The 18550-nt window shown below is 41.8% G+C and overlaps 1 protein-coding gene across 1 annotated transcript in view; it reads left to right on the forward strand.

Annotated features, from left to right (window-relative positions):
* Positions 1-2565: 2565 nt before the first annotated feature.
* The window catches only part of LOC126092752 (uncharacterized), a 56047-nt gene continuing 40062 nt past the window's right edge, over positions 2566-18550 (forward strand). The window contains exon 1 of the mRNA XM_049908478.1: positions 2566-2779. Within this exon, the coding sequence (XP_049764435.1) occupies positions 2566-2779 (214 nt within the window). The remainder of the gene's footprint in view (positions 2780-18550) is intronic.

Consider the following 18550-nt stretch of genomic DNA (forward strand, 5'->3'; position numbering starts at 1 on the left):
ACAAATGTTCCGGCCTTCAGCGTGGTCATTTCCGAGAATCAGCGGTGGTCTTTGACCTATAAGTGGCACCGCAATCTGCTAGTTGCCACTCGCAGAGCCTGTCATGCTCTGAGGAGCACAAAAGACACAACGAAAAGTGACTAGCTTTTTTTAATGTATCTTAATAGCTGATTAGTAGGACCGTACCGTTACGGAGTCCATTATCTTACTTCCACGTAGGCTTGATTGGACCAATGAACGAGGCCGAAAATCACAGATCAGAGGGAAGGAACAGGGATAAACGAAGCACGTACTGTTGGGTGACGTGATATTAATTTCAACAGGAGCAAAAATATGCTGAGAATGTTAATATTCGTCGGCCGTTTTGGCCGAGCGTTTCTAGGCGCTTCAGTCCGGAACCGCGCTGCTGCTACGGTCGCAGGTTCGAATCCTGACTCCGGCATCGATGTGTGTGATGTCCTTAGATTAGTTAGGTTTAAGTAGTTCTAAGTCTAGGGGACTGATGACCTCAGATGTTAAGTCCCATAGTGCTCAAAGCCATTTGAACCATTTTTGTTAATATTCCCGTGTGTTCGCGTACGAAATACGTCGAACAAGCATACAAAGGAAACAATTTGATTGACGAGTTGCAACCTAGTCACAACAAGATTTTCCAGCGATCCAGGAAGTACTTATTTTCTTAAATTTCCAGTGCGGACCACAAGTGTCTATGAACCGGATTACTGAATTGAGGCAATGATGACCATTTACCCAAGTCTGAAGATTATCATCTTTGACTGAAATTAATAACCTGATTTATATACACTTGTGGTCCGTGACTGGAATTATAATAAAATAAATATTCGTTACTTATGGGGTTACGAAAGGCATGCGTTGATTAAATAAGATGAAACATATGAAGAAGGGTTGAACATACATGCTATGCGTCATATGTACATGAGGTATCACACATTTAATTTCTCCTTTCCATTGCTAAGCCGACGATGGGACTAAATTGAATCACTGGGGCTTTCAACCTTCTGGTATGAAACTGATGGTCATCCTTTCTCCCGTCCAGTTTCTTTGATGCAAAACCACTGGAATGGTACTGAAGAACGAATAAGGATAAATGTACGAGGGCGTACTGGACAGTAATACATCCGAAATTTTTATGTGAAAATTCTTCAAGCTTTTTAAATAAAACAAACTGTATTAACTTTTTACCTCTTTGTTCCTCACGCCTATATATTTATTTCTCGACATAGTCACCCTGGCAAAGAACTTATTTCTCCCAACGGAAGGCCAGTTTCTTGATATCTTCACTGTAGAATTTCTTGACTTTTTTGACGGAACTATAGCCTCATGTCTGCCTGTAAGGCTTCATCACAATCAAGGTGAAGTCTCTGTTGACAGAGCCACATCACCACTTCTGCTTCTACCACTTGACCACTATCAAAGAGATGTCCTCCAAGACATTATTTAAGTTTTGGAAACAAACGAAAATCGGATGGGGCCTAGCCGGGACTATAACGAGGATGATCATGACAGTGAACCCAAGGCGTCGGATTGCAGCAGATGACGCAGCGCCCGTGCATGGTCTAGCATTGCCGTGCAGAAGGAGGGTGTGCTGCATGTCTGGACAAATTATTCTGTGATCAGAAACACGACTACAGCACGTTGTATCTCACGCACCGACACAGTTACGTCATACACCGCCATATTACACCCTACGATTCAGAGCCCTCTATCGGCGGAGGTTTGGTAACTTCTGCCAGCGAAGCGGGGAAGACGACAGAGTAACACGCATGACAGGTTATATCTCAACCGATATTGAGAACAAAATAAAAAAAAAAAAATTGGAGGCGTTACTTTTCAGCACTCTTTTGTATCTATGATAGTTTCGTTAGAAAGAAGAAAAAAGACATGTGATTGAAAAACCAATAATTTCTATAGTCACACTGTAGGGCTAGGTCATGATACGAGGTATGTTTCTTTCATATTATTTTGTGAAGAGAAGACAATAGGACCCATGCGAGGAACATAGCAGACAGAATAGTTCAGGATCATGTTATGTAACGATCTGGTTGGATGTTTTATAATCTTGGGAACATGGAGGTCAGAGTGATCACCAAATTGCCATTAGAGCCTGCTCCAAACCATGGGTACGAAGAAAAGGGCTTGCATTGAATGACTTAAAAGAGAAGGATGAAAAATCTGCAGAAGGCTTCAAAATATTTGGTGTACGTTGATGTACATCAGATGAAAGATAGTGGGAACGATACAGAAGAACAGTCTATCCACGACTGTTTTATTAGCAGGTACGAACGAATAGGACGCCTGGCTGAAAAAAAAACCAGTTATTTCTACAATCGGAATTTTGGGCTGTTTGTTATGAAACGAGATGTTTTCATTTTTTGCACCTGGGAGAAAGATGACCATGCCAGAATTATGGCAGAGAGGATCATCTTGCGTAGCGATTCAGTTGAGCTTTCGGCAGTCAGGGAAACACGTTTTGTGCTTGGGGTTGGGGGAGGGTGGGGGGAGGGTGTCTAGCAGTTTACCTTTAGAGCCTGCCGAGATCCACAGATGCGGGACGCGAATCACGGCCCAGCTCGCGGGCTGATGGCCGGATGGAGACTACGACTACCCACGTGGCGCGAGAGATCTCCCTCGCCGGGCTCGCAGCCGACCGCAAGCTGTTCTGGCGTTCAAGTGTGCAGCGTGTCGGGCGACCCACTGTTCCAGCCACGCTTCGCGCATGCGCTGTGCGGGCGGTTGCGGGTGGGGGCGGCGGCTGCGGGTTTGTGAGTCATTAGGCTGCCAGCAACGTCACAGCCTCTGACGTCAGTCCCGCCTGTGACGTCACAGTACAGTCCGCTGGCGGCAGCGGCAGCCCGCTGCACCAATCGATAGCCGCGGGCCTAGCTGTAGCTGGCCGCCTTTCTTCGCTTGTATAGCCGCGTGTTCAGCGTGGCCTGCGATGGCGCACCGCGGCGGGTCGACCACGTGGGACAAACTTCCCTATGAATCAGTTGCTGGTCGCGGGCGTACACCAAGGGGCTGTTACGGCACCTTTGCCCTCTGTCCATCTCATCATCCTCCTCCTCCACCTCTCTCTCCATCACCTCTTCCTTCCCTCTCTCCATCTTCTCCACCTCTTGCTTTCCTCTCTCTCTCTCTCTCTCCATCTTCTCCTCCACCCCATTACCTCTCTCCACCTCCTTCTTCTCCCCCCCTCTCTCTCTCTCTCTCCACCTCCCCATTCTCCTTCCCTACATCCATATCTACCCCCCTCCCCCCTTTGTCAATCTCCTTTCCTCCCCTCCCGCGCTCTCTAATCGTGAGCCTTGCTTATTGCTATTGCCAACGAAAATCCTGATTCCAAACTGAAGTCGCTTAAAATGAATGGGTAATCAGTTGGGATCATTGGTACACGCCAATGGTCGGTTATCTTACTACTCAACAGAGCCAAATATTAACAGTACAACAAATGAAATTCATTTTGACAACCAACTTCTTAAAACTTATAGTATATATGTTGACACATTATTATTAATTACAGTATTTATAAGCTGGACATTGCTAAAAATGTCCTCAGTCTGACTGAGGCACGTTGTTTGAGGTCTACCTCTTCCAAGTCTCCCATTCACACTTATCTTGAGTACTTGTTTATCTCGTTTCGTTCATCCACTATGTATGTTCAAACCACCTCAGCATACCTTTCTCAGTACTCGCCACTACATCTCCTTTTAGTCCACAGTATTCCTTGGTTCAAATGGCTCTGAGCACTATGGGACTTAACATCTGAGGTCATCAGTCCCCTAGAACTTAGAACTACTTAAATCTAACTAACCTAATACATCATACACATCCATGCCCAAGGCAGGATTCGAACCTGCGACCGTAGCGGTCGCGCGGTTCCAGACTGAAGCGCCAAGAACCACTCGGCCACACCGGCCGGCCAATATTCCTCAAAATTAACTTAATAAACTTTACTTACAGTTTAAAATCTGAATTAAACTGCAGAAATTGTGAATAAAACTCGATATTGTACTTAATAGCGACTTTAATTATTGTCAAAATTAAACTGTAAGGTATCCATAAAATTAAATTAGGACAATGACTAACAGAAACGCTAATGGGAACAATTTTTTTTTAGGCGCGATTTCAAGTTCTAATAAATAAGACGATTTCTAAATTTACACTCTATAAGGCTCATGCTTGAAAATGATTGTACGCAAGGAAAGAACAGCAAAGGATATTTTTTAAGTTGACTCCACAATGAGAAATGCTATTACAGGTGGTAAACACTTTTATCTCTTCCTTCTTCAGGTCTTTCAAAGCAGACCATTTGTGCTGTGCAATGAGTTCCTAGTAGTTTTTCTCCAGTATTTCTATATCAGCACAAAGACGTTGAAACTTCAAGCTCCACAATTTTTTTAAAATCCAGCAACTGCATTTCAAAAATTGCCATGTTACTATCAAAGAGAAAAATTTAATTCTGTTACAATAGCATCAAGAGTTTTTTAAGAAAAGACAGCGTCGCTTTGCTGCTTATGAATTCCTGAAACCTGTTTGGAAAGCTTCCTTCGAACTCAAAAACGTAGTTTTGAAACAGCGAATGCCAGTATCAGAATTATTTTCTTGGAGGCATATAAGCAAACTTGGAAAGTGAATCACAGTTACTCTCTAAGAGACTTGAGCAAAACGATGATTTGTCTTTGAACTTCATCTGACATCGAAAGATTTAGTTCCTTTCCCCCGCAGTTTACGATTAAGCTGCTTGCTATGGGACGTATCGTCTACCATGAAACAAAATTTTTGGATTCACTGATCATTCATTAATTATGGATGGTCAACTACCTTCTCAAGGTGAAATAGCCAGTAAAAGATCTTGGTTCTCATTCTCCATTTAAACCAAGGATTCTTCAAACTGGCGATGATTAAGAGCTATAGATATAATGGAGCCGATAACCTTTGTAGTGTCCATTTTGCGATGTTTAAGAATAATGCGTGTGAAGTTTGTACAAAAATATTGAATAAGACCAAACAGACCAGACTGAAAATCAATTGGGAAAAAAATATAAAATTATTTACAAAAAATATAACGTCGATACTACGGCAGGGAAAGAAAGTAACAATGATAAACAATATCGCTGTAAAGAATAGGGTGAAATAAAATATTTTATTTTTATGTAACTATAGAAGATGGAAAACATAATTTATTACTCGCTCTTCTGCTGTTTTTGATTTTCATGTTACTCTTCTTAGACAGATATTGTGTGTAGCGTCGAGCGCTAGCAGATGTTCTTTTTGTTTTTCAGCTAGACAATAAAAAAGGTGTATATCAAGTTATTGATGGAAATATATGTGTAAAAGTGTGTTCATTGTATTATTTCAATAACATGCCAGCCACTAATTGCATTGTTTTAACTGAAAAGAGGGAATAATTAGTATTTTTCAGCAATCAAGAAGACGAAAGCAGTGACCGCTGACTGGCTACAATTTACCGCCATTACGCGGCGGACTTAATATATTAACTTTTCTTACACCTTTCCACAAGAGCAGAAGTGATGAAATCATTTTAAAACATTATTTAATTTAAATCTTAATAATTCCATGAGATAATTTTGCGAGAGTTCAAATACTTTCAGTTATACCATTTGTCGTAGATCTGTGAACTTTGGCCTTGACTGTATTTAAATGAAAACCAGTTATGATAATCTTGTAGGGAGCCTGGCACTCATTTAAATTGAAAACAAACATTTATTTTGGCCTCCTGTAAGATACTCTGCTTCTAGCTGTCTCACTTACGTAAAGAAAATAATTAATGCTAACCTCTTATCTTACGTGGTATCAAAAAGCATAAAACCAATATAGAATATTAAAAGAGAACCGTTAGATCTTGATCACAAATTCAACAACCTTCGGAACATTTTTCGGAAATGTCTGCGTACAAAGCCCTTCTTGAGGAATGACGCAATGATAAGTATGTACCTCGAGTTTAATTTTTCGTTTAAAAGACCAAAAACCTCGTTTCTTGCTGTGGTCGTAATTTACACACGGTTTGTTGAAGGTGCGACTTGACGATACGCGTTGATATTTTGTGCGTATGGAAGTGTATGTGTGCACCCGCACATGTTATGTCGCGGGAGAACCATCGCGGGAGAACCACACTCAAGGGACCAAAGAGCCGCATGTGGCTTGCGAGCCGCGGTTTGCTGACCGCTGGCTCTTTGAAGACACAGTCATTTCACAAAATCTTACTAGCTGCGCAATACATTTCAATAACGCTCTCACTGTTATTTTTGTGCATTATTAATAATGTAGCTCAACGAATGTGTGTATTATTGCTTTTCTGTTGACATGTAGAATTGTTATTATGCAAAAGAAGTGCTGGAAGACATTGACAATGCCTACGTCATCCTTCAAGTTATCGTATAATCGAAATTACTTTTTTCCTTTATTTAAATTTCCAAATGGTGCACACACAAGTAAAGTGCTTTTACTATATGTGCTTATAAAATTTTCATTCTAAGATAGCGTTTGGGATCTGACATGGTCATGGTCATAGCTGGTAATTCTCCTTCATCTCATCCTTTTTGTGCCAATCCAGGATTAGGCCTGTTAAAGTCTCACCTTCACTGTCTCGGCATTCGCACATTTCTTCTTCTAATAGGGTTTGTATTCCATTGCCATTCGAGGAATTATCTGAGGTGACATACGTAGTACATGCTCATTCCAATCCTTGTTTCTTTGAATTATTTTTTCACTTAATGGCTTTACCCCTGTTCTTCCCTTATTTCTTCGTTTCTTGTTCTGTTTTCTCTTCTACATCCTTTCGCTGATGTAAGTAATTTCATTTATGATGTTAATTCTTTTGATATTAATGTTCATCTTTCTTCTCCATTTAGTACTGTAGGTACCATGACTTTATAAAATTTCAGTTGTGTTCCTCTTCTAGTTTTACTATACACTGTTGTTCTTACTGTGCCACATAAGTGTTGACGGGTGGTAACTTTTTTTGTCTGTCTCTTCTTCAAAAGTTATGTCACATTCTAGATACTGCACACCGGACACCTCTTATGTTACTGATGATAATCTAAGTCCTTATAGAGTCCTTTCTTTAAAAGGAAATTTTCTTTGTTTATGTTGTTGATATCTTCAGATTATAATTTAGGCTTACGTTGTTTAATCTACGTAAAGCTTTTGCAATTTGTCTTGACTGCCCTCTACAATTACTTGGTTGTCGGCAAAAACCACTGTATTTCGAAATTTTCCCTGGCCCTGTACTTATACCTGAGGTATACTGTCCATCATCCATTCCCTGACCAGTTCGTCGATGTAGACTTTGCAGTACTTCAGCAACCTTGTTCAGCCTTGCCTTCTTCCTCTCTGATTTATATTCATTTCTGGTATTAGCTCTTTGCCAATATGTGTTCTAATAAACTATTGTATAAACTTTGGCGTACTTTCAAAATATGTCCAAAGAAACCTCTTTCATTCAATAGCGATCAGAGCTTTTTTTCTGTGGATCCGGTCAAGTGCTTTCGCAAAGGGTAACTAAGAAGAGTACTTGAATAGTAAACTCCGACGGCCGCTTTGCAAACGGTACGTCGTTATCTGCACCCGCTTTAATAAATTCTAGTTCAAGCATCGATGCTCTGGTTAGGCACTGTGTTTTGCCGATCCCTTGTTGTAAGTTGGGCTGCATAAATGGCACACCTGTGGTGAGATGAAGATAAACTGAGAGAACAAACACGGATTATTATCCGAACTGCACTGTCTCACCTTTTTGCTTTCGTGGCTGCCACTAGACTATTAGAATAAAGTGCAATCAAGGATATACATATACCAAATAATTCGTAATGCAACATTACCGTCCTTCGGTATTGAAAACCACTACAATAATCACAAGCTGCGTCGTGGTCGCGAATTGAACAGTGACCCGAAAATAGAATAAATTTCCTCTACTTCACATCTATGGTCACAAATTTTTATATCATCAGACTACCGGTACCGGTCTATAATGACCATCTTTAGATCTGGTTTATAATAACATGTCCTAATATACTGGAGCCATAGTGGCATCATCGAAAGCTAAATACAAAATTAGCGCCAGCATCGTCAAACGTATGTAAATAATGGTGTATACAAGAGTCATCTTGTCGGCAGCACTACTGTTCAAAACGTTTGCTTTTCCAATTATAGTGAAAATGCACGGTACTCTACTCTGTTTTTTAATGGTCAGTGTACCCTCTGTCGTGTTCAGTGTTTTTCCAGTTCCTTTTTAAGTGTTTAGCGTTCAAGTGTTTCTCAGGTGTTTTTAACTGTGCTGTCTGTCCATGTTTACATCACTGTTTGCAAAACGATTCATGAAGGCAGCATTATGTTATTTACATTTCTTCCATTCACGTCACCTTTTCAATTACTTTAAATTCTTGATACATCTGTCTCCTTTTTTGTTTTTAGCATCTACGTTAGCATTACCTTCAACTGCAAAAGCGCAAGTTACTTGTACCACTGTCAGATCCCGCCCCCTCCCTCCCCCTCTCCATAGGGTACATGATGCGGGGGAGAATGAAGTAACAATAAAGAAAAACAAATTAATGTCATCACTTATACACCATGTAAACCTAATACACGCTTTGCCGTGTATATTATTTTTCTATTCCATATCACCCAATTATATACTTTAAGAATAGGTGTACGCCTACGGTAGCAACATCTGTCCAGTTTGCGACACAAACTTTTAGTGGCTACTGTACGGCAGTTTGTTATGAAGAGTAGCGCTGTTAACGAGATGACCCTACTACATGCGGTGTTTCATTTATGCTTGTGACGATGCTGAGATGATTTTGTGTTTATCTTTTGATGATGGCGCTATGGCTCAGTTACATCACGACATATTTTTAAGACAGTTATGCCTCGTCATAGTTAAAGCGCATAATTAAAAAAAATGGTTCAAATGGCTCTGAGCACTATGGGACTTAACTACTGAGGTCATCAGTCCCCCAGAACTTAGAACTACTTAAACCTAACTAACCTAAGGACATCACACACATCCATGCCCGAGGCAGGATTCGAACCTGCGACCGTAGCGGTCACGCGGTTCCAAACTGACGCGCTTAGAACCGCACGGCCACACCGGCCGGCACATAATTTTCACATGTACGTCAGTAATACTTTTCATTATGGCCTATTTTATTGTTTCAAGCTGTAGGGAACGCAGTACCTGTAGAGGGCGTATCAAAAAGAATCATCAGACTTGGAACGTCTATATTTCTGAAACTAATAAACATATACAACGAATTTTGCTTTTTCTCGTAAACGGGAAGCTAAAAAAATTTTTTTAATACCTTTTCATAGGTGTTCAGTATGACAACCTTGAGGGGCACGGCATATGTCAATGCAGTATGCAAATTGTTCCCACACTGCAGCAAGCAGGTCTTGAGTTACAGACTCCACAGTTGCTGTTATGCGATGTATCACATTATGGCAGTTCACATTTCCAATTAAATGGAATGTTACCTCGTCACTAAACACTAAACTGTCATCCTCCACCTTGCTAAGAACGAAATTGCAGAACTCCACACGTTGTTGTTTGCCATCTTCACGAAGAGCTTGCAGTAGCTGAATTTTGTATGGTTTCATGATTAAACGTCGACGCAACAAACGCCAGACGGACATCGGGGGCATGTTAGCTGTCCAGCTGCATGGCGAACGGATTTCTGCGGACAACTTGTGGAACTATGGCGGATGCGTTTGACATCCGTGTCAGACACTCGGGGACGGCCCGGCGATTTGCCTTTACACAAACAGCCTGTGTCTCGGGATTGTTCATGCCGTCGAAGAAACCATTCCGAGGTATTCACCGTCAGTCACATTCGGTGATGGTACTAACAAATCTCTCATCTTCTTTTTATATTCTTCTTAAACAACAAAATTTATATATATTTCAACCATAAATTATTGTTATTTTGAAAAGTATAATTCTTTGTAAATGTTTTAGATAAAACAAAAGGAAAGAAAACTGTAAAAAGATGAAAAACGAAAATTGTAAGATGTACGACCTGTTTTAAACATCAGGTAACAGGTCTATAATTTGGCAATAAATAAATAAATAAATGCCGTCGTCTAATGCTCTGTGCTGTACCTAGCACGAAAGTCACGCTGAACAGCTATTACTGATCAGCATTGCGCAAAACGTAGAATGCAAAACGTAGAACACATAACGTTTTCTGTTGTCCCGACACCATTTTTACTAGAACTTGTAAGTAGGCTGTTTAGGTTTTTATGTTGGTAACGGCAAGTAGCGCTCTGTATGAAAATCACTAACTGTGCTGTGTGCAGCCTGTGGCTGGTTTGACTGATTGTTGGAATATTCGCTTGTGTAGTGTTGGGCAGTTGGATGGGAACAGCACGTAGCGTTGCGCAGTTGGAGGTGAGGCGCCAGCAGGGGTGGATGTGGGGAGAGAGATGCCAGAGTTTTGAGAGGTTACTATAAGCTGACGATATGGACGTGTGTCCGACAGAAAAGTAAATTTGTAAAGATGGATGTAATGAATTGATAGATATATACACGATGACTTTTGAACACTATTAAGGTAAATACATTGTTTGTTCTCTATCAAAATCTTTCATTTACTAACTATGCCTATCCGTAGTTAGTGCCTTCAGTAGTTAGAATCTTTTATTTATCTGGCAGTATTGGCGCTCGCTACATTGCAGTAGTTCGAGTAACGAAGATTTTTGTGAGGTAAGTGAGTCATGAAAGGCATAGGTTATTGTTAGTCACGGCCATTCTTTTGTAAAGATTTTTGAAAGTCAGATTGTGTTGCGCTAAAAATGTTGTGTGTCAGTTTAGTAATGATCAGAATAAGTAAAGAGAAAACCGTTTGAGTACGTTGAGTTTTGCTCAGCCGCTTGAAAATCAAATAACGTAGAAGTTTACCAGCACAGTCACTCATAATTTTTCTAAGGGTTCGTTCAAACTCAAATGGTTGCTGCTATTGGGAACCATGTAAAACTCGAGAGTTTGCTCTTTCCAACAGAATGTTGTTCGAGCACATCTCTCAAATAACATAATAGTTATGATTTTTTAAAAACCGGATGATTCTTTTTGATGCACCCTGTATTTTTGTTTTTCCCATGTTTTGCTGCAAATCTGAAGATGGTCATTATTAACCGAAAGCGTTAGTATGAGGATATAACATTTTGTGATCATAGACGGAAATAAACAAAATTATTACAGACTCCCTGGATTGTGGAACTGGACTATTGCTTAGACGCTCCTGGCCACGCAGGGGCGACGTGGCGTGGTGTCAGCAGCAGCCGGGAATACGCGGCGGCGGCTGCACACAGAAAGGACCGGCTGCAGAAATAGGCGCGTGATCGATGGCTACCCGAGGATGATCAATCGCCACGCTTCGCTCCGTCCCCGCCGCTCGCCTGCCAGGAACGATGAACCCACCTGAGCTGGTGTCAGCTGCGATATTCAGAGGGGCAGCTTACCGGAAGAGGGTTACCCGCCACCAGCATTTGACTCATTAGGTAAAGTAGCAGGTGTGTTCCACGCACGTGCAGAGCCTCCAGCGCCAATGTCTTCGCTTTTTATGTCACACCACATCCATCTGTATTTACGTACATAAGCCGCAAGTGACCGTGCAGTGCATGATGCAAAGTATATTCAATAACGAAAAGTGTGAGGTCAGCCACATGAGTACTAAAAGGGTACACGATAAATCAGTCTAATCTAAAAGCCGTAAATTCAACTAATTACCTTGGAATTACAATTACGAACAACTTAAATTGGAAGGAACACACAGAAAATGTTGTGGGGGAAGGCGATGTAAGGAACGCGTTTTATTGGCAGGACACTTAGAAACTGTAACAGGTCTACTAAGGAGACTGCCTACACTACGCTTGTCCGTCCTCTTTTAGAATACTGCTGCGCGGTGTGGGATCCTTACCAGGTAGGACTGACGGAGTACATCGAAAAAGTTCAAAGAAAGGCAGCATGTTTTGTATTATCGCGAAATATGGAAGCGAGTGTCACAGAAATGGTACAGGATTTGGGCTGGAAATCATTAAAAGAAAGGCGTTTTCCGTTGCGACGGAATCTTCTCACGAAATTCCAATCACCAACTTTCTCCTCCGAATGCAAAAATATTTTGTTGACTGTGACCTACATAGGGAGGAACTATCACCGTGATAAAATAAGGGAAATCAGAGCTCGTACGGAAAGATATAGCTGTTCATTCTTTCCGCGCGCTATACGAGATTGGAATAGTACAGAATTGTGAAGATGGTTCGATGAACCCTCTGCCAGGCACTTAAATGTGATTTGCGGAGTATCCATGTAGATGTAGATGTATCTTGTACAAATACTAACGGTTTTCTGCCGTATTAAATTTGCGAATAGAGCGAGCGAAAAAAAGGCTGTTGAAGACCTCAGTAAGTGCTGTCATCTTCCTTGTTTTATTCTCTTGGTGACTTCTCGAAATTTAATAGCGATACCGTTGTCTTCGATTATACTCTAAATTTAGCTAACAAGATTTCGCGAGAAACTCGTCGCTGTCTTACCACGGTTCCTACATACTGTGTGATTCAAGGTATCCTGACATCTGTTTGTGAATATTAATTGGGGAGCTGCCCACCCTTCACTTTTAGGGCGGTTTGAACTCTAAAATGGTTCAAATGGCTCTGAGCACTATGCGACTTAACTTCTGAGGTCATCAGTCGCCTAGAACTTAGAACTAAGTAAACCTAACTAACCTAAGGACATCACACACTTCCATGCCCGAGGCAGGATTCGAACCTGCGACCGTAGCGGTCACGCGGTTCCAGACTGAAGTGCCTAGAACCGCACGGGTTTGAACTCTGCTGGGGACAGTTTTAGTGAGGCGCCTGTACATCTATGGAGGAATGGGAGCCCATTCTTCATCAAGAGCCGAAACCAGAGAGAGTGGTGTTATTGGACTCTGGGGTGTGGGGAAAGTCGACGTTGTAGCTCATCCCAAAGGTGTTTCATTGTATCCAAACGAGTCTCTGAGCAGGCCAGACTATTTTGGGAAAGTTACTGATCACAAAAACTGGCCTTACAATGCTGACCCTCATGACATGGTGCATAGTTAAGGTGATACCAGATACTCGCAATTAAAGTACATCTACTCACAGGGCCCCAATTGCGCTGTAAATACAAGGTGACAATAATTGAACTATATGAAAAACGTAAATTAGTTACAAACTACAGCGTGCACAGACTTTATTCAAGTTGTAAACGTCACTACAGATATTCGAATTTAGATTATGGCATGTTCGATATACCTGCCGTGATTGGCGTTGATGTGGCGCAGACGAATAGCAAAATTCTGCATGAACCGCTGAAGTGTCGGAACATCTATGCTATCAATTACCTCCTGAATGGCTGTTTCAGTTCAGCAATAGTTTTGGGATTATTGCTGTACCTTCGTTTCTAATGTAGCCCCACAAACAGGAGTCTCATGTGTTCAGATCCGGAGAATATGGCGGCCAATCGAGGTCCATCGCAATGGCCTCTTGGTACCCCATAGCCAGAATGCGGTACTACTGTGGTAGGCGTGGCCTTCGTGACTATCTTGGCTACAATAACGCCTTCACTATGCTGTTCATAGTAGCTTTCCCGCACTCCTACTTTTTTATTCATTATTAAACGTACTCCTGCATTACCCCAATTTGATTTTGTGTTTATAACCCTGTATTCAACATACCGGAAGTCTTGTTTTTCCTGCCCCAGAAATTCACTAATTCCCACTATATATAACTTTCCATTTCCTTTTTAAAAATGTTCTAACCTACCTACCTGATTAAGCGATCTGACAATCCACGCTCCAATACGTAGAACGTCAGTTTTGTTTCTTCTGATAACGACATCCTCCTGAGTAGTCCCCGTCCGGAGGTCCGAATGGGGGACTATATTACCTCCGGAATATTTTACCCAAGAGGATGCCATCATCATTTAACCATACAGTAAAGCTGCATGCCCTCGGGATAAATTACGGCTGTAGTTTCCCCTTGTTTTCAACCGTTCGCAATACCATTACTGCAAATCCGATTTGGCTGGTCGGCCCTGTCCAACGATCTGAACTACGGAGAGATCTGGTGACTTTGCTGGCCAAGGTACGGTTTGATAAGCATGGAATCAAGCAGTACAAATTCTCACCGTGTGCTGAAATGTAAGACCAGGACGGCTTTCCATGATGGGCAACGGAACAGTGCGTAGAATATCGTTGACGTACCGCTGTGCTTTAACGGTGCCGCGGATGACAACAAAAGGGGTCCTAATGGTTCAAATGGCTCTGAGCACTATGGGATTTAACATCTGAGGTCATCAGTCCCCTAGAACTTAGTACTTAAACCTAACTAACCTAAGTACATCACACACATCCATGCACGAGGCAGTATTTGAACCGTAGCGGTCGCGCGGTTCCAGACTGAAGCGCCTACAACCGCTCGGTCACCCTGGCCGGCCAAAAGGGGTCCTGCTATGTAAAGAAATAGCACCCCAGACCATCAGTCCTGACTGTTAGATCGTTTGGCAGCGACGGTCAAAACACGTCTGCTCCTGGAATCTCATTGATTGGTAGTGTTGTCTTCAGTGATGAGTCCCGCTTCGAACTGCGCCCCGATGGCCAGTGATCTTGTCTGGAGGCTTCCACCCCTTGTGTTCGTGCTTGCCAAATCCTACTTATGCCAGAATGATCGCCGATCTCACCCCAGTTACGAACGTTTCGATCCCTCCAAGCAGCTCGGGACTTTGCTGATCTAACGTGTGAATTGCAAAAACATTTGGCATGATATCCATCAGGAACATCCAGCAACTCTCTCAATGCCAAGCTGAGTAACTGGTTGCATAAGGTCCAGAGGAGGACTTGCTCACTTTGTGTTCTCTTGAATAAGTAATTAATTTATTCTGAAATTGTAATCATTTTTTGTCTGCCTGTAGATGTACATAACATCAATCGATTTGCGCCACATTCGGATAATTCTTTCGTGTTGAGGTGTTTTTTTTTTTGTCTGAGGTATTTGCACAGTCATTATAAATTCGCCATCAGAAATTTTCAGGACTATCTGTATGGAGTTAGGACTCTGTATAGGATTAGGCGATATTATCCTATAATTTTTAGTTCGATAAAAAAACGTGCAGGATTCAAAATTTGTTTTATTTAAATAATTATTTTCTGCTCTTTAGCCTTGCGCGTGAAATTTTTGAATCGATTTCAAGCACCTTGATTAGATTATAAAAGACACATTCGAACAATTTCAGGGTTATTGAAGTTTTCCATCATCTGAGTCAGTGAACATGCTGCTTGCTCCTATGTATATACTGCTGGAAGTCCTTGAAGTTAAGAATTAAGGAGAATAAAGCTCACACAGAGTTATACCAGAAAGCGTTCTTCTTGCGAAGCATTCGCTACGGGAGTAGGAAAAGGGGAATAAGTGGTAGACGAAGTATGTTTCGCCATACACCAGACGAGAGAGTGAGTTAATACTGCATTGTCATCAGTAATGAGGTACGCTGAAAGTTTCTAGTCTCTAGTCCACCACGTAATAAGTTTAAAATCAAGTGCAAAATTTCTATCATCTCATTGACTGGTAGTGTTGTCTTCAGTGATGAGTGCCACTTCGAATTGCACCCCGTTGGCCAGTGATCTTGTCTGGAGAACACAGAGAAGAAAGCGACCTAATAAAATAATTTTAAAAATGTAAGTCGCCACTGGATCAGTTCTCATAATCGTAAAAAGTTCATCGTTGTTGATTTCGATGACTGCTGACACACATTCAAAAAGCCCATTAAACCGAGACAACAAGGTGTGCGGTTGTGTCGGGCCAATCGAGATGATATCTACAGTTGCCTAATCGCCATGGAAGAATGCTTGGCGTATCAGTATATTTCCGAAACGAAGGAGCTAAGAAGGCATTGGAAACATTGGATTCACCATTGCCGAAAGAGGTGAAGACCGTAATCGGACAAGGTGATGCTGTTTATGCGACGGATACGGAGTCGTGGCAAGAGATTTTGCTCTTAAGGAGGTGAGCCATAACTCCTGACGAGATTACACAGAATTGTGAAGATTGGGGAGGGTGTGGGGTTATTTTAGCGCACAACAACAACTTAGGTCGTAAGCACTCATGTCGTAGCCTTACAACACTAATATGTAAAAAGTTAAAAGCGACTACAAGTTAAGCCCAATCAATGGAAGGAAAGAAAGCTAAAACAAGGACTTATCCTCGGAGCTCCTTGGAGAAAGGTCCACAAAATACGTCGCAGAGACAGCGGAGATCCCTAACCAAAGATTAAAGGTCCTTCACCATGTTACTAGGACGGATAAAAAATCAAGATGAAGCCTCGTCTGAGGCTGCAGGTTCTGAAGATGACAAGATGAAGCGTCATGGATGGTTGTGGGAAGCTGTCAAGAAAAAGCATCAGATGAGGTTAAAGTAGGCTGCCAGGACGAAGCATCACGCAATGTTACCGAAGTCTGTCAAGGTGAAGCAGTGAACGAGGTTATTGGGTGGTGTCGAGACAAACAAGACGAAGCATCATGTGAGGTTATGGGAAGCTGACAATATGAACCATCATGTAAGGTCACGAAAGGCTGTCGAGATGAGGCATCATACAAGGCTATGGGGAACTGTCCCCGATAGCTGAATGATCAGCGTGACGGACTGCCGTCCTAAGGGGCCCAGGTTCGATTCCCGGCTGGGTCGGGGATTTTCTCCGCTAAGGGACTGAGTGTTGTGTTATGTTCATCATCATTTCATCCCCAGCAGGTGCGCAAGTCACCCAATGTGGCGTAGAATGTAATAAGACCTGCACCACGGCGGCCGGACCCGCCCCGTAAAGGGCCTCCCGACCAATGACGCCAAACGCTCATTTCCATTTCCATGGGAAGCTGTTAAGATAAAGCAACATGCAGGATAATGGGTAGGCGTCAAGATGAAGCATAGTTACTATTATGCGAAGCTGAAAAAACGAAGCACCACACAAGATAATGGGAATGTGTCAAGACGAAACATCGTCTGAGGTTACAGGAAGTTGTCAAGAAAGAGCACCATACAGAGTTATGAGAAACCGCCAGGATGCAGCATCAAGTGAGGTTAAGGCAAGCTCTCAAGATGGAGCATTCGGCGTCGTTACAGGTGGCTGTTAGGATGAAACATTGTGATGTGTCCAAGGAGGTGCTTTTGCTTGTGACAATGCCGTAGTTCATGCGGTTTCCTTGGGGTGTAAAATATTGCCCTGATGTGGCAACTAGCGACTTTTTCCCCTTCCTTCAGATGAAGAAATGATTGCGTGGCAGGCTTCTGCAGAACAACAAGATGGAAGATTTCCTGTACAGCCAAAATGCTAACTTCCGCAGCCAAGCTCTATTCCGTGTCTTCGATCGTTGTGAAAAATGTGTTGCATTTAAAGGTAAGCATCAGGAACAAGGTTGAGAACATCATTAAGTTTCCTGTCTGCAGTTTGCGTTTTCTTAAGAAATTGTGATACAACTTCTGAATAGTTTATTGATAAGGTGAGACATGTATACTATAACTCCATGTACCTAGCAAATAGTTAAATGGCAGTCATAGTATCGTTAATTAATTGCTTCACCATTGAATGTTTGTTCTGTTGTGTAAGAACTATTCATTAAGTTCCATGTTTATTTCAGTTTTTACTTTTATTTGCATCATATAAGCTGACTGGAAAAGGAAATCTTAGTGAAAGAGTATACGACACGCAATATTTCTAGTTGAGCACTGACTCCCTTCGTTTTTATGCTGACAGTGTGTCGTAATCCACCTTCTGCACTTGGTGTGTGGAGCATGCAAATTAAGCACACTGTTGTACCTTCAAGACAGCAGTGAGCGTAACGCCCACAGGGTGGTGACATTTTGTGGGAAAATGATTGAATGGAAGAAGAAACCCACAGGTATTCGTTTTTAGTTTTCGATTTTTATTTTTCATTTTATTTGTAGGTTCCAACAATTAATATATAATACTAACTGGATTGTGTAACTTTCATCGCTGGTATTAGTCACTTAATCAAATGTAACTGTTTCATTAATTTACCTGCAATACTCGTGTTCTACATGCACCCTCGATATTCTGTTCCAAACAAGGGCGCCAATCCATGGAGGCAAGGGGTTCTGCGAACCCCCCGACCCCTAGCTTTCAAGGTAAGGAAAAATATACTGAAGTCAGGTAGTTTTCTTCAAGAAAATGATTTAAAAGTCAGTATTACGTAGGACTCAACAGGGTCAGACATGAAACTTTTTATGTCTACTCAGAAGTCGCTATTCGTGTTCCAGAATATTAAAAACACTACATACACCCAGGTCCTGCCCCCTGCCCCCCTTACAAACTATAATATGGGCGGTCTTTACCCAAAAATTATATTATTTTGAGGGATTGCAGGGCAGTTTCACTTCTAATTCGGTGTTATACCGCTTCATGTTCTTAGAGAATATGATTATTATTGCAATTTTGACTTCATACATCATGATATTGGTGGACAGTAGTTAATGCTCTTGCTTGCATGCT

Source organism: Schistocerca cancellata, chromosome 7 (assembly GCF_023864275.1).
Source record: "Schistocerca cancellata isolate TAMUIC-IGC-003103 chromosome 7, iqSchCanc2.1, whole genome shotgun sequence".
Classification (NCBI taxonomy): Eukaryota; Metazoa; Arthropoda; class Insecta; order Orthoptera; family Acrididae; genus Schistocerca; species Schistocerca cancellata.